General features: G+C 47.3%; 1 protein-coding gene across 1 annotated transcript in view; it reads left to right on the top strand.

Annotated features, from left to right (window-relative positions):
• The window catches only part of LOC127582231 (neurogenic locus notch homolog protein 1-like), an 81,962-nt gene extending 69,246 nt beyond the window's left edge, over nt 1-12,716 (top strand). Inside the window, exons 29-34 of the mRNA XM_052037367.1 lie at nt 1,936-2,029; nt 2,780-2,945; nt 3,519-3,820; nt 4,886-5,033; nt 6,719-6,816; nt 9,003-12,716. Coding sequence (XP_051893327.1) covers nt 1,936-2,029; nt 2,780-2,945; nt 3,519-3,820; nt 4,886-5,033; nt 6,719-6,816; nt 9,003-10,373 — 2,179 coding nt within the window. The 3' untranslated portion in view covers nt 10,374-12,716. The remainder of the gene's footprint in view (nt 1-1,935; nt 2,030-2,779; nt 2,946-3,518; nt 3,821-4,885; nt 5,034-6,718; nt 6,817-9,002) is intronic.
• Nucleotides 12,717-14,080: the final 1,364 nt, after the last annotated feature.

Genomic DNA, 14,080 nt, shown 5'->3' with positions numbered 1-14,080 from the left:
CTGTCTACGTTTTTGTTGACTGCCTGTATTTGGATGTCTGTGTGTCTGTGTCTGTCTATCAGTCTGTTGTGCAAGCCCAGCTGCCTCCCTTCTGTCTGTCTGTCAGACTGTTTCTCTATCTGTCTGCCTTTCTGGGCTTTCTTCGCCTCAATCTATCCCCTTCATTTTCTTATCTTACCCACCCTTTTATTTCTGTACCTGTTTATTTTCTCATTGACCTGTACGATCAGTTTGTAAGACAAGCTTTTCACTGTACCTCGGTACAATAATAAACCAATACCAATACCAAATACCATCTCCTTTTTATGCATGTATGCTGGGTCTCTACCACTTGTTCTAGTTCAGTGTCTCTCGATATCTCTATTCAGATTTATATCTATTGGTGTTTATCCTCTACATGAGTAGCATTCTAATCCTACACCCCCATCCTGTTTCCATTCCCCCTTATTTTCCTTGACCACCTATCCAACCTATGAAGTGTTATCCTGCTTCTGTCTAACGGTGCTTGCACAACCCATGTTGTATAAACAGGATTTTTCTGCTCTTTGCACTAAATATTTAATTTGATTTCTATATCCAGTTCCACTAGTCTCAAACTTCCAGCAAACATTCTTTCCATCTACTCTGTCTCCTTCCTTCATAACTTTAAACTTCTTCAATGAACCTCCTATGGTTTAATGAGGCCAACCTCCAATTGTATTTCTCAATTTGATGCCTGAGTTGAACCTCCCTAAACCCTAAGTATCCTTTCAATACTGTGAATCCAGTTCTACAGCAGAATTTTGAACACCTTTATTAGATCCCCTCCTACTGGACTCTGATCTAAGAACAGTTTCTTCTGCTTCTTCACATTGCAGTGCCGTTCTCATCCAAACCCCTCCAAGCCCTCAAAACTCTTCCAGCAGTGTGGCGCTCTGAATTTAAAACAATGCTTTAACGTTTAGCCAGTGATCTACAAAGGATTGTCAAAACATCTGTGCTTTTCTACTGCAAATGTTTAGAAATTCAGATCTTTAATCAGAAATTTCATTAGAAGTTTTCTTTATCACAGATTTGGAACTAACTGGCCTGTAATTACCTAGGACACCAGCTATCTAGCCTGCCCTTAGCTGTTGAGATGTTCTCACCTTTAATCAACCCTTCCAATGTACCAACTTTGAATAGAATTCAATAACTTGCTCATTCCTGGCCCTCCACTGCATGTCCACTCTCAGTAGAACCCTGAAATATCAATTCTGAGAGAGAAATATTAATCCTCTCTCACACCATACATTTACAGAGAGCCTCATTTATTCTCTCCTCTGCTTTCTTACACAATCTTTCTGCACATTCTCTCTCTGTCTCAATCTATGTTTTTCTCCCTTTCTCTTCCCTTCCCCATTTCTCCTAAGATCCTCGGATGCAACCAATCCGCTCCACACGCTGTTAACTAACCTCTCTCTCCCTCATTTCTATTCTTACTCCTTCCTCATCTTTTCTTCCCCCTCCCTCACTTAATCATTTCCTCCCCCTCACCCCCTCCCTTTCTGCATCTCCCACCCATCTCCCTCACTCCCCTCCCTCATTCTCTTCCCTCTCCCCCTTCCTTTCTCACCACCTCTCCCCAGCTCCCTCCTCTCTTGTCCCGTGCCTTTGTCCCCTCCCTTCCATTCTCCTGTCTCTCTCCCTCCCCTTCATTCCATTATACCCTCCTTCCTTCAACTCCCTCCCTTCCTTCCCCCCCACCAACTCTAATCTCTTTTTCTCTCCTCAGCCCTACCTCTCTCTCTCTCCCTCTCTCCTCCCTCCCCCCAATTCCCCTCCAGCCTTTACCATATGGGAATCACTTCTTCTTGGGCTTGGGCTGCTGAGTGACACATTTCACCTTATGAGCAGGTGTTTATGCAGCAGAGGAGATAAAACACAAGGTCACTCTCCTCTGGGACCTTTTCACAGGCCACTGAAGAATGTTTCTGATGGGGCTCTCATGGATGACAACCAGAACGAGCACTGGGGCGATGACAGTGGAATAGACACCAAGAGATTTAAGGTATGGCACTCCATGCATCAGATATCAAACAGAGCGACGTGCATTCCCACTCACTATTTGGCCCCCAGCCCTCTCCCTGACATTGTGGGCAAGAGGATCCCACAGACTGTACAATCAACCATTTCCAGCTGGAATGGCACTGGTTGAAGAAGGGAAATATGAGCCTTAATATTACCCTGGGTGCTCCTGTTGGAGGTTGGGTGGGGAGAGGGATGAACACCCTCCTCCGTTAGCCTGCTGCCAGATCACTCCTTGTGATTCACTCCGTCCAGCTGGATCATTTCCAGCACGCACCCAGCTCATCGCTGTCCCAATGCGTTACTCTGACCTCCAGGTATGGCAGTACTCTGCACAGTTTGGTCACTCCTCTCACTCCTGCCATGCCCTCTCTCCCCCTTACAAAGCGGTGCTGAGACATTCTGTGAAGGCAGGCACAGTAGTGTAGCGGTTAGTGTAACGCTATTACTGCGCCAGTGACCCGGGTTCAATTCCGGCCACTGTCTGTAAGGAGTTTGTACGTTCTCCCAGTGTCTGTGTGGGTTTCCTCCGGGTGCTCTGGTTTCCTCCCACATTCCAAAGACGTACGGGTTAGGAGCTGTGGGCATGCTATGTTGGCGCCAGAAGTGTGGCGACACTTGCAGGCTGCCCCAGAACACTCTATGCAAAAGATGCATTTCACTGTGTGTTTCGATGTACATGTGACTAATAAAGATATCTTATCTCTTATCTCGTGCTTGTGCTCTCTGGCAGTTTGAAGAACAGGCGATCCTGGCAAACCGTGAGGACCACACCGACCACAGACAGTGGACCCAGCAGCACCTGGACGCTGCAGATCTCCGACTCCCAACCATGGCACCAACCCCTCCCCAGGGTGAAATCGAGCCTGACTGTATGGATGTCAATGTCAGGGGCCCAGGTTTGTTCCCGGCTCTCATTCTGTCTGTAATATATTAAAAAACTCTGCACTTCACTGGGTAAAACTCTTCTCTACACACGTATTGTAAAAAAGTGGCTTGTATGTGACCAGGTATAATGGTGTGTTTGTGTGGGGAGAGTTTACTGTGGGATGGGGTTTGTGTTGGAGCTGGGTTTGAGGAGTGGGCTGAGTTGGGTGAGGGTGGTAATTGGTTTACTATTGTCAGATGTGAACTACAGTGAAAAGCTTTGTTTTATGTGCCATCCAGACATAAGCACATTGAGGCAGTACCAAAGGAAAAATAACAGAATGCAGAATATAGTGTTACAGTTCAGAGAAAGCACAGTGCAGGTAGACAAATAATATGCGAGGGCCAATGACGAGATAGATTGAGAGGTCAAGAGTTCACCTTTATCGTACAAGCTGTTGGTTTAAGAGCCACATCAACAGGATAGAAGCTGTCCTTGAGCCTGGTGGGCATTGGGAAGGGGGTTGGATGAGGCTGGGTTGGCGACGACATGTTTCTATGGTGGGGTTATTGCAAGATAATCACCAGCTGCTTTGTGTCCACAGATGGCTTCACTCCCCTAATGATTGCCTCGTGCAGTGGGGGTGGCCTGGAAACAGGGAACAGCGAGGAGGAAGTGGACGACGCCCCGGGTAACCTCATCTCCGATTTCATCTACCAGGGTGCAAACCTCCACAACCAGACGGACCGGACGGGCGAGACTGCCCTTCATTTGGCTGCCCGCTACGCCCGGTCTGACGCTGCGAAGCGTCTCCTGGAATCCAGCGCCGATGCCAACATTCAGGATAACATGGGCAGGACGCCGTTACATGCTGCTGTGGCTGCGGATGCCCAGGGAGTTTTCCAGGTTGGCACTAGTGCAAGCTACAGGCCAGCCGTTGTCCGACCCATTGATGGGACGGGCTTCAGGCTGTGAATGAAGTTGAGCTTATCGTCATGTGTACAAGTACATGTATCCACAGGTGCAATGTAAAACTTACTTGCAGCAGTATCACAGGCACATAGCATCAGATACACAACATTCACAAGAAAAACATAAACTAACAACATAAATTATTCAAAATGATAAAAGAAGGAACACAACTAGAACAACAAAAAGAAAACAAGGTCCATTGCAGTGCAAAGTGGTCATGGTGTTGCTATACTGAGGTAGTGATTAGGGTTGTACCGGTTTGTTCAGGAACCGAATGGTTGAAGGGAAGTAGCTGTTCTTGAACCTGGTGGTGTGGGACTTCAGGCTTCTGTACCTCCTGCCCGATGGTAGCTGTGAGAAGATGGCATGGCTTGGATAGTGGGGATCTTTGATGGTAGATAGAGCTCCTTCCCTTCCTGTGTGACTCCTCTTGTCATAATGTGAGAGGCTCGAGGGAGCGGTTGAGTGGCCTCATCCTGTTCCTATGTGACCGGGTGGGAGTCTTTAGTCTTCTCCTGTTCCTATTTGCGAGCTCAAAGGAGGGGTTGGATGGGCACCAGTAGCTCCGTGACATTCAATGGGGCCGGAAGGTCTCTTTATGCTACTTTGTGACTGGCTCGGGGGACGGTCTGCCTGCCCTTCTCCACTTGCTATGAAACAGATTCAAGGGGCACGTTGCGTGACCTCCTCCTGCTCCTCTGTAGGTGGTTCGAGCAGCAAACCAATTGAACATACTTCTCTGGGATACTGATGGCCTCCTGTGAAATCCTGAATGACATCCTCCTGTTCCCTGTGAGGCTGAATGGCCTCTGCTGTCCCTTTAGGGCTCTGGGGGGCCTCCTGTCCCTAGGGGGAGCTGAATGGTCTCGCCCTGTTACAGACGGGAAACTCAATGATGCCGCCTGTTCTAGTGTTACTGGTTCCTCCTGTCCCTCTGACGGGCTGAATGGCCTCCTCCCACACTCACAGTGACGCTGTGTTTTACTGCCTTCCCTCCAGATCCTGATCCGGAATCGAGCGACGGACCTGGACGCACGAATGCACGATGGGACCACGCCTCTGATCCTGGCAGCCCGCCTAGCCGTGGAGGGAATGGTGGAGGAACTGGTCAATTGCCATGCCGACGTCAATGCAGTGGATGATTTCGGTGGGTGGAGAGGGAGGGAGCTGCAGGCGTCAGGAGGTGCCGATTCACCTGCACAACATTCACTGGTTGTAGCTGAGAGGATTTGGGACTGGAGGATCAGACATGGGGAGGGAATCTCTGATTGGGGTTGGGCTGTTTTATTTTCCTTTTTCAAAAGAAGTTTATTCAGTGATTACAGCTTCACATTATTATATTACTACATTTACATTGTAATGTAATAATGAAGCTGTAATCACTGAATAAACTTCTGCTGACTGTAAATTGTGTGAATAGTGGAATATTGTAGTATTCAACAATACTACAATATTCCACTATTCACACAATTTACAGTCAGCAGCTTCAAATTACAACATAGTCATCTTTATCCAGAACACACTCAAGCCCCTGTGGTGCCCACCGATCCCAAATGGCCCCCAGTGTACCCGTGGATACCGCTTGCTCCTTCTCCAGGGACACATGGGCACCAACGTAACCCTGGAAGAGGGGCGGGCAATCAGCTCGGGCAGAACCCTTGACTGCCTGCCGCCTGGACCCATGAATGGGCTCCTTGAGCCAGGCCCAGGAGCAAACCGACCAGGAGATCCCCCAACCGACCCACCCCCCTCCTGCACCGGGTGACCGAAGATCAGGAGCATCGGCCTGAAGTGCAGCCCAAACCTGAGGAGCAGCCCCTTCAGGTACTCAAAATAGAGGCTGCAACCTCTCACATTCCGTGTATATGTGATACACCAACTCCTGCTGGCCACAGGAATGGCAGGCGGCTGGGGAGCCGTAAAATAACTGTTAGACAGTTAGGTGGTGTTCCAAGTGTGGTCCTTAATATCATCTACTGCATTCAGTGCTCCGAGTGTGGCCTCCTCTACATTGGCGAGACCAAACGCAGACTCAGTGACCGTTTCACAGAACACCTGCACTCCATCCATAACCGCGATCTGTGTCTCCCCATTGCCAGTCACTTCAACTCCCCCTCCCACGCCATCACAGATATGTCAGTCCTTGGCCTCCTCCACTGCCAGGAGAAGTCCAAATGCAAACTGGAGGAACAGCATCTCATTTTCCATCTTGGAACCTTGCAGCCTAATGGCATGAATATTGAATTCTCCCACTTTAATCCCACAACCCACCCCCCCCCCCCACACTCCCCCAAACCATGCCCCTTCTTTTCTTTCCTAGCCTATCTTTTTTTACCCCCCTTTTTTCCTCCTTACCTTTGACCCATCCCCTGGTGGATCTGCTCTCCCCTCCTCCCCCACACCTGCCTATCACTATCTCTTACCTGCATCTACCTATCACCACCTTATGGCCACCCCGCCTCCCCTCTTTTGTCCACCTATCACTGCTCTGCTTTTCCCTCCCATATATATTGGGCTTCCCCTTTCCCTATCTTCAGTCGTGAAGAAGGGTCCAGACCCGAAACGTTGACCGCCTGCTTTTCTCCACGAATGCTGCCTGGCCTGCTGAGTTCCTCCAGCATCATCGTGTCTTTCATCTGGATTCCAGCATCTGCAGTCCTTTGTTTCTCTAGACAGTACTGCTCTGTGCAACACTCTCCACCCCAGGTCCCCAATGTAAAGGGGGGAGGACTCCCACATAAAGGGACCTCGACTGGGGACAGGAAGACTGGGTTGGGGTTGTTGACTGAAGCCCGGTTCGTTAGCACTGACGGATTGTGCTTTTGTCCCCAGGGAAGTCAGCCCTACACTGGGCAGCTGCTGTCAACAATGTGGAGGCCACAATGGTCCTGCTGAAGAATGGAGCCAACAAGGACATGCAGGATAACAAGGTGAGGAGATTGGAGGTACACTGACACTGTGGGGCTTGGGGAGGCGTGCGGCACAACAAGGACATGGTGGTCTAAAGAATTACTTCTCACTCAGTGGTCAGAAACACCAGAAGGGAGATGAAGGAAAGTATATTTACAAAGCGTGCTGTTACCATCTGGAATTTGGTGCCTGAAGGGCTAGTGAAGACAGATTCAAGAGTATCTTTCAAAAAGAAATTGGATAAATACATGAAGTGGAAAAAGTTGAAGAGCAGTAGGGAGAGAGTGGGGAGTGGGACTGATTACACAGCTCTTTGAAAACGCCAGCTAGGGCTCAGTGGGCCACATGGGCTGCTTCTGTGTCATAACAAATATGCATTCTCTTAAGAAAACCCCCATGAGAAATGTGAGCTGACCATGTTTATCAAATAAAGATAAAGACACAATTAGATTAAAGAACACAGTTTATAATATTGCCAAAAAGAGCAGTTAAGCCTGAGGATTGGAAGGATTTTAGAATGTGTACAAAGGATAACCAAAACATTGGCAAAGAGATAGAATAGCATGAGAGTAAACTAGCAAGAGAATAAAATCAGGTTATAAAATCTTGCATCGGAATCTAAAAAGAAAACAGGATTGCCTCAAGGAAACACAGCTCCCATTCTGGCAAAAACTGGAGACATTATAGTGGGGGATAAGGGACATTTTACAAATTGCTACAGAATAAAAGGGAAAAAACTGTACCAGAAACAACAGGGAGTCCAAGGATCCAGTGAGAATGAGAAATCACTGTTCACAAAGAAATAATACAGGAGAAATTAATGGGGCTAAAAACCATCAGGCTTCCTGGGTCTGATCATTTACTTCCCAGGATTTAGTAGGTGCCTGCAGAAATAGCAGGTGCATTGGTTTGGATCTTTCAGAATTTTCTAGATTTTAGAATGGATTGTGAGAATTGAAAGATAGAAAACATAACCTCATTATACAAGGAGAAGAAAGAGAAAACAGGGAACCATAATCCAATAGGCCGGTATTAGTAGAAGGCAAATGTTAGCATCCATTATTAGGGATATGAGAACTCAAAAAATAATCATAATACGATTGTGCACAGTTGGTATAGTTTAATGAAAGGGAAATCATTTTTGACAAATCTGTTAAGAACTTTGAAGTACGAGCAGTATAGAAAAAAAAAGTGATATATGTAGAATTTTAAAAGTCATCTGATAAAGTGCCACCCAAAATTAGGGGATGTGGGATTAGACTAATATATTGGCGTGGATTTAGGATTGGTTTATATACAATAGGATAAATGGGTCACTATCAGTTGCCAGCTTTTAATTGATAGAGTGCCTCAAGGGTCGTTTATTCACAACCAGTGGCAGTGGTTTGGGTGATGGTCTGTCTAATGTATCTAGGTTTGCTGATAGTACAAAACTAGAAGGGAAAGAAAGCTGTAAGCAGGGTACTGAGAGGGGAGATAAACAGGTTAAATGAAGGGACAAGATTAAAACAGATAGAATAGGAAATGGGGACTGTGGTTTCCCATTTTTGAAAAAAAATAGAAAAGCAGGATCTTTTAACCGTGGAGAGGCTGAGAAAAAGTTGGTACACAGGGCAACCTGAGTGTTTTTTAGTAATGAACCACAGAAAATTAGTATGTGGGTACAGCAGGCAATTAAGATAGCAAATTATATATTCTTTTACAAAGAAGTATTACTGCAATTATATAGAGCCTTGGCAGACCACATCTTGAGTATTGTGTAGTTTTGGTCTCCATACTTAACAAAGGACATACTTTGGTGAAATGCAACAAAAGTTCACTAGTTCTGGGAAATGGGGATTATTCTGGGAGGTGTGAGTAAACTAGGCCAGTGTTCTCTACAGATGATTGCAGTGCAAGATATAAAATTCTTGAGGAGCTTGATAGATGGATACCAGAAGGTTGTTTCCCTGGATGGAGAGAATACAATTTTTGGACACCAAGGGAACCAAATATAAACACTGCAGGACAGTGGAGATGGGTGGCATCAACCTTAATCACATTGGATGGAACAGGAGGCTCAAACAGCAAAGAGGCCAGTTCATTATGTTCTTATGAAAGCTTTAATGCTGTACAAGGTTTCCCACTTTTGTTTTAGTGCGTACAGCCTTTTTTTGTTGACCTCTGCCTTACCCACTGCCTTCCTCCATTTTTCCTTCTCCTTCAGGAGGAAACGCCACTTTTCCTGGCAGCTCGGGAAGGGAGCTACGAGACGGGCAAGCTCCTGCTTGAGCACTTTGCGAACCGTGAGATCACTGACCACATGGACCGGCTGCCCCGGGACATTGCTCAGGACCGCATGCACCACGACATTGTGAGGCTGCTGGATGAATACAACCTGGTGAGGAGCCCCCAAGTGCAAATAGGCAGCAACGCCACCAGCCTCTCCCCACCCATCTGCTCGCCCAACGGTTACATGGGCAATGCCAAGCCATCTGGTCACAGCAAGAAATCTCGGAAGAGCAGCGCCAAGGGGGCCAATGGCAAAGAGTCCAAAGAAGCCAAGGTAAAGAGGAAGAAGTCCCAGGATGGGAAGGGCAGCCTGTTGGACAGTTCCTCGGTCCTGTCTCCTGTCGATTCCATGGAGTCCTCCCATGCCTACCTGTCAGACGTGGCCTCCCCTCCTCTGTTGACGCCACCCTTCCAACAGTCGCCTTCCATCCAGCTCAACCATTTGCAAGGGTTGGCAGTGGACGGGCACCTCAACCTGGGCCACCTGGGCATGGGTGGGAATCAGGAGGCACTGGGAGGGACCAACAGGATGGTCTTTGAATCGGTGGCTCCTCGCCTCTCACATCTGCCCAACTCCAATGGGCAGACCATCGGCAACACTTCGATGACCATGAACCTAGGAGGAGCTGGCGCCATGAATGGCCAGTGCGACTGGCTGACACAGATGCAGACGGGAATGGTCCAGAACCCTTACAACCCCATGAGGAACCCCGTCCAGGCCCATGCCAGGGGGCTGCAGCAGAGTCAGCATGGAATTATCACCTCTCTGCACAATGGGCTGCCCAACACCTCCTTGTCACAGATTGTAAGTTACCAAGGCCTGACCAACACTACTGCCCTGTCGCAGTCTCATCTGATGCAGCAACCACCTCAGGGCGTCTCAGCACTCAACGCCATGCCCAATGGCAGCACTCACTCCATGGGCCAAAGCTACTGTGGGGCTGATCCAAGGCAGGCCGACTTGCCCCAGTTGGGAAGCAACAGCCTCCCAGTCCACGCGATTTCAGCTCAGGAGACCCAGCTGCTCCAGACCTCGCTGCCAACCTCCATGAGCCAGTCAATGGCCACTACCCAGTTCTTGACTCCCCCCTCCCAGCATGGCTACTCCTCCCCCATGGACAACACACCCAACCACCAGCTGCATCTGGCAGACCACCCTTTCCTGACCCCCTCGCCCGAGTCCCCCGACCAGTGGTCCAGCTCCTCACCCCATTCCAACATGTCTGACTGGTCGGAGGGCATCTCCAGTCCCCCAACAAGCATGCACTCCCAGAAGGGACTTCTCTCTGATCAAGTCTTCAAGTGAAAACTTACCACCACCTCCCCCACAAACCCACGCTCACCTTCCCCTCCCCCCTCCCCCCCGGGGTTCAGGCAGGTCAGCCACACAGAGGGGGAAGCGGCCGAGGTGTGATGCAACAGCGGGGATTCATCCGTTGGACTTTTAATGAACTGTCAGTGGAGGGCGTATTCAGCATCTGGTTTTAAGCAGATGAGCAAGGGATGGAGTTTTGTTCTGTGTTTTCCTTTAATTTATTTATGTACTTTACATTTTTACTGTGTTTTTTTATTTTATTTAATACATTGATTGTTCTTTTATGTTTGAGAAATTGGCCATTTATTTTATGGATGCTAATTCTCCATCTCAGACCCTGACTGATGGTTAGAGACTGTGTTGCTTTTATAGAAACCTGACACTTTTTAAAACAGAAAGAATAGATAGCTGGTTTTTGTGTCGATGGATTTTTAGCCAATTGATCTGTTGCTAATGATAAATGTATAAAAATAGTCTGACTTATATTTATATATGAGTTCTGAATCTTTGAAGAAAATAGTAAAAATAAACCTGCGTACACTCTGTGTATGTACATTGTCCCCCCCACAGACACCAATGGACGTACTCACATTGACCAATGCTGGTGCCTTGGGCATGTACACAGCAGTTCACTCATGCTGGCAAATTCAACTTAGTTCCCTCAGTGGCACACAATGTCTTTTTCACAGCCTCTCACACACACTCACATTCACAGCCTCTCACACACACACTCACATTCACAGCATCTCACACACACACTCACATTCACAGCCTCTCACACGCACTCTCACATTCACAGCCTCTCTCACACGCGCACACACACACTCACATTCACAGCCTCTCACACACTCTCACATTCACAGCCTATCACACATGCACACACACACATTCACAGCCTCACACGCACACACTGTCACATTCACAGCCTCTCACACACACTCTCACATTCACAGCCTCTCTCACGCGCACACACACACATTCACAGCCTCTCACACGCGCACACACACTCACATTCACAGCCTCTCACACACACATTCACATTCACCGCCTCTCTCACACGCACACTCTCACATTCACAGCCTCTCTCACGCGCGCGCACACACACACACACACACACATTCACAGCTGCTGATTCCTTGCCTGCACACCCTCAAACTGCCTCCCTCACACCCACTAGCCCTATGGCTTCTGCACACACATTCTTGCACACTCGCTTTCACACTGCTGTGCATTCACATCCACACCCAGATGTGTGGTGAGGGGACTGAGCCCCTGCTTGGGCATCTGATGAGGTGAATTCCAGAAGTTGTCACTTGTGGCAGACAGCACATCTTGAACAAATTACAGCATTGTTTGCGTGTTTAGTTTTCAGTATTATCAAGGGGCCGCCGTGTTAATGTTTTCTGAGGACTCTCAACTCATTACTTGTCATCTCGCTTCTGAGATCGAATCCAGGAAATTGAACACTTGTGGTCAACAAGTGACTGGGAGGGATGATTTCAGTTTTTGTTCTCTGTAATCATATTGTGCAGAAGTTTGTCTTTCTGATTTATTTCAATAATGACACTATGTTTAAAATTAAATGGCATTTAAATTATTCTGGACAGGCGGGGTAGCAAGGAAAGTCAGAAAGTTAACGGTTCGAGGTGCTGTGAACTAGCGGGCGAGTTCTGCACCCACTTTTATTCTTTCCCTACCACCCCCTTCACCCTGCTGGGTTCCCCTCTCCCCTTCCTCAGCCGCCTCTCCCTCTCGACATGGTAGGTGTTTGATTTCACACTGTGATGCACCACGACTGACTGCATTGGCAGTATTTATCATGTCAGGATGTTTTAAACAGGACAGGGTGAGCGAGGGGGCAGCTGCCAAGAGCAGGTGGGAAACTCTCCTGGTCCCAGAGAGGGAGGGAGCCCACAATCCACGTGAGCACCTTCCCACTTGGTCTGTAAAAATGTCACAGGAAAGAGGAGGTTCCGAGAGTCACCTCCCCCCACATTAGACACGTGGGGATTACCTTTAAAAGGAGATTGTGTAAAAGGATTATTCCGCTGTTCAAGTGAAAGTACCATTTCTGTAAACATTGTAAATAAACAGTGTTTAATAAAAGATTTTGTTTCAGAAATCTGTATGATGTAAGTGAGACATTAAACGTGTCCTGGCCATGTGATGCAGTGTTTTATAGCCTTCAAGCTATCCATGTAAAACCCTCTGGTGATTATAACATAACAGCCAGCTAGAGGGCCCTAGTTTGAAAATATGGTGTATTTTCTGTTAACTGCTTTTTGTAAACTGTACTTGTAACAATAAAACTGTGCCAAGGGCATCTAGAACTGATTAACAGTCTACTGAACTCCATTTCCTTGGTCTTACTTGGGCTCTGGTAGCTTCTTGTCTCATTCTCTTCAGCCAGTGCTTTACACAACTGAAAGGCAACAGCCCACGTTTATCCAGTGCTTTTTGTACAGTAGAACATCACAAGATGCTTCACAGAGACATCAATCAGACAGAATTTGGCTGTGGCCACATAAAGACAATGAGTAGGCAGCCCAAAAACTTAAAACAAAGAAGGACTTGCATTTAGAGACTGATTCATGGCCTCAGCCAGTGAAGTTTTACACAGAGTGGAAGGTGTCTGGAACATGCTGCCAGGGGTGGTGGTGGAAGCAGATGCAATAGTGGTGTTTATTAAGCTTTTAGATAGACACACGAACATACAGGGAATGGAGGGATATGGATCACACGCAGGTGGAAGAGATTTAGTTTAATTTGGCATTGTGTTCGGCACAGCCATCGTGGGCCGAAGGGCCCGTTCCTGTGGCGCACTATGTGCTAAGTGCTTTTGAAGTGTAGTCACTATTCAATGCAGGAACTGCAGAAGCAAGATCTCCTAAAAAGTAATGTGATAATGACCAGAGGAATATCAGTGTCGGTTGAGGTATATGTGTTGTCTAGAACATGGGGGAAATCTCTCCTGCACTAAATCAGAAAAAGGTGGAAATGTTCAGTGGGTCAGGTAGCATCTGTGGAGAGAGAAACAGAGCTAACATTTCAGCTCGATGGTCTTTCATCACTTCTCATTTCCTGTGATTCTGTGAGCATGGCTGGCAAAAGTGGAGTGAAGGAAAACAATGATGTTAGGGACATGAAGAGGCTAAAGGTGAAACAGAACAAACATCTCAGTGGGATATAGAGCTGGATGATGTAGCACAAATGGAGAGATTTAAAAATAAGGATGGGAATTTTAACCGAGAGCTAATTTAGGCCAACAAGCATCAAGTGATGGGTGAATAGGACTTGCTGACCTCACAATGATCTGGTGTTTTCCAGCCATTGAGGCAGAGCTTTTTAAGTATTGGTTCACTGATGTAATGAAGGAAGTGCAGCAGCCAATCTGTGAATCCTACTGCCTGTAGTACTAGTGAAAACAATTGATTCGTGCCTTCCACTTGGGAATTGGATAGACTCTGGCAAAAGAATAATTTAAAGGACTTTGGGGAAGAGCAGGTAATGGGACTGAGTAGATGGATTCAATCAGTTTCTTTTGTGCAGTCACAATTTTAAATGGTGGAAGGTGCTTCAGAAATTCCTTCTTTCTTATTATATTGAATGAAACCTATATTGAGTGTCTTGCATCCTGAACTTAAGGACTGAGGTGGAGAAGCCAGGGGAAACACTAGCAGCTAATTTTTGAAACGTTC

This window comes from Pristis pectinata, chromosome 23 (genome assembly GCF_009764475.1).
Source record: "Pristis pectinata isolate sPriPec2 chromosome 23, sPriPec2.1.pri, whole genome shotgun sequence".
Lineage (NCBI taxonomy): Eukaryota > Metazoa > Chordata > Chondrichthyes > Rhinopristiformes > Pristidae > Pristis > Pristis pectinata.
The sequence above is the reverse complement of the archived record's forward strand: the minus strand, read 5'-3'. Positions and strand labels throughout refer to the sequence as shown.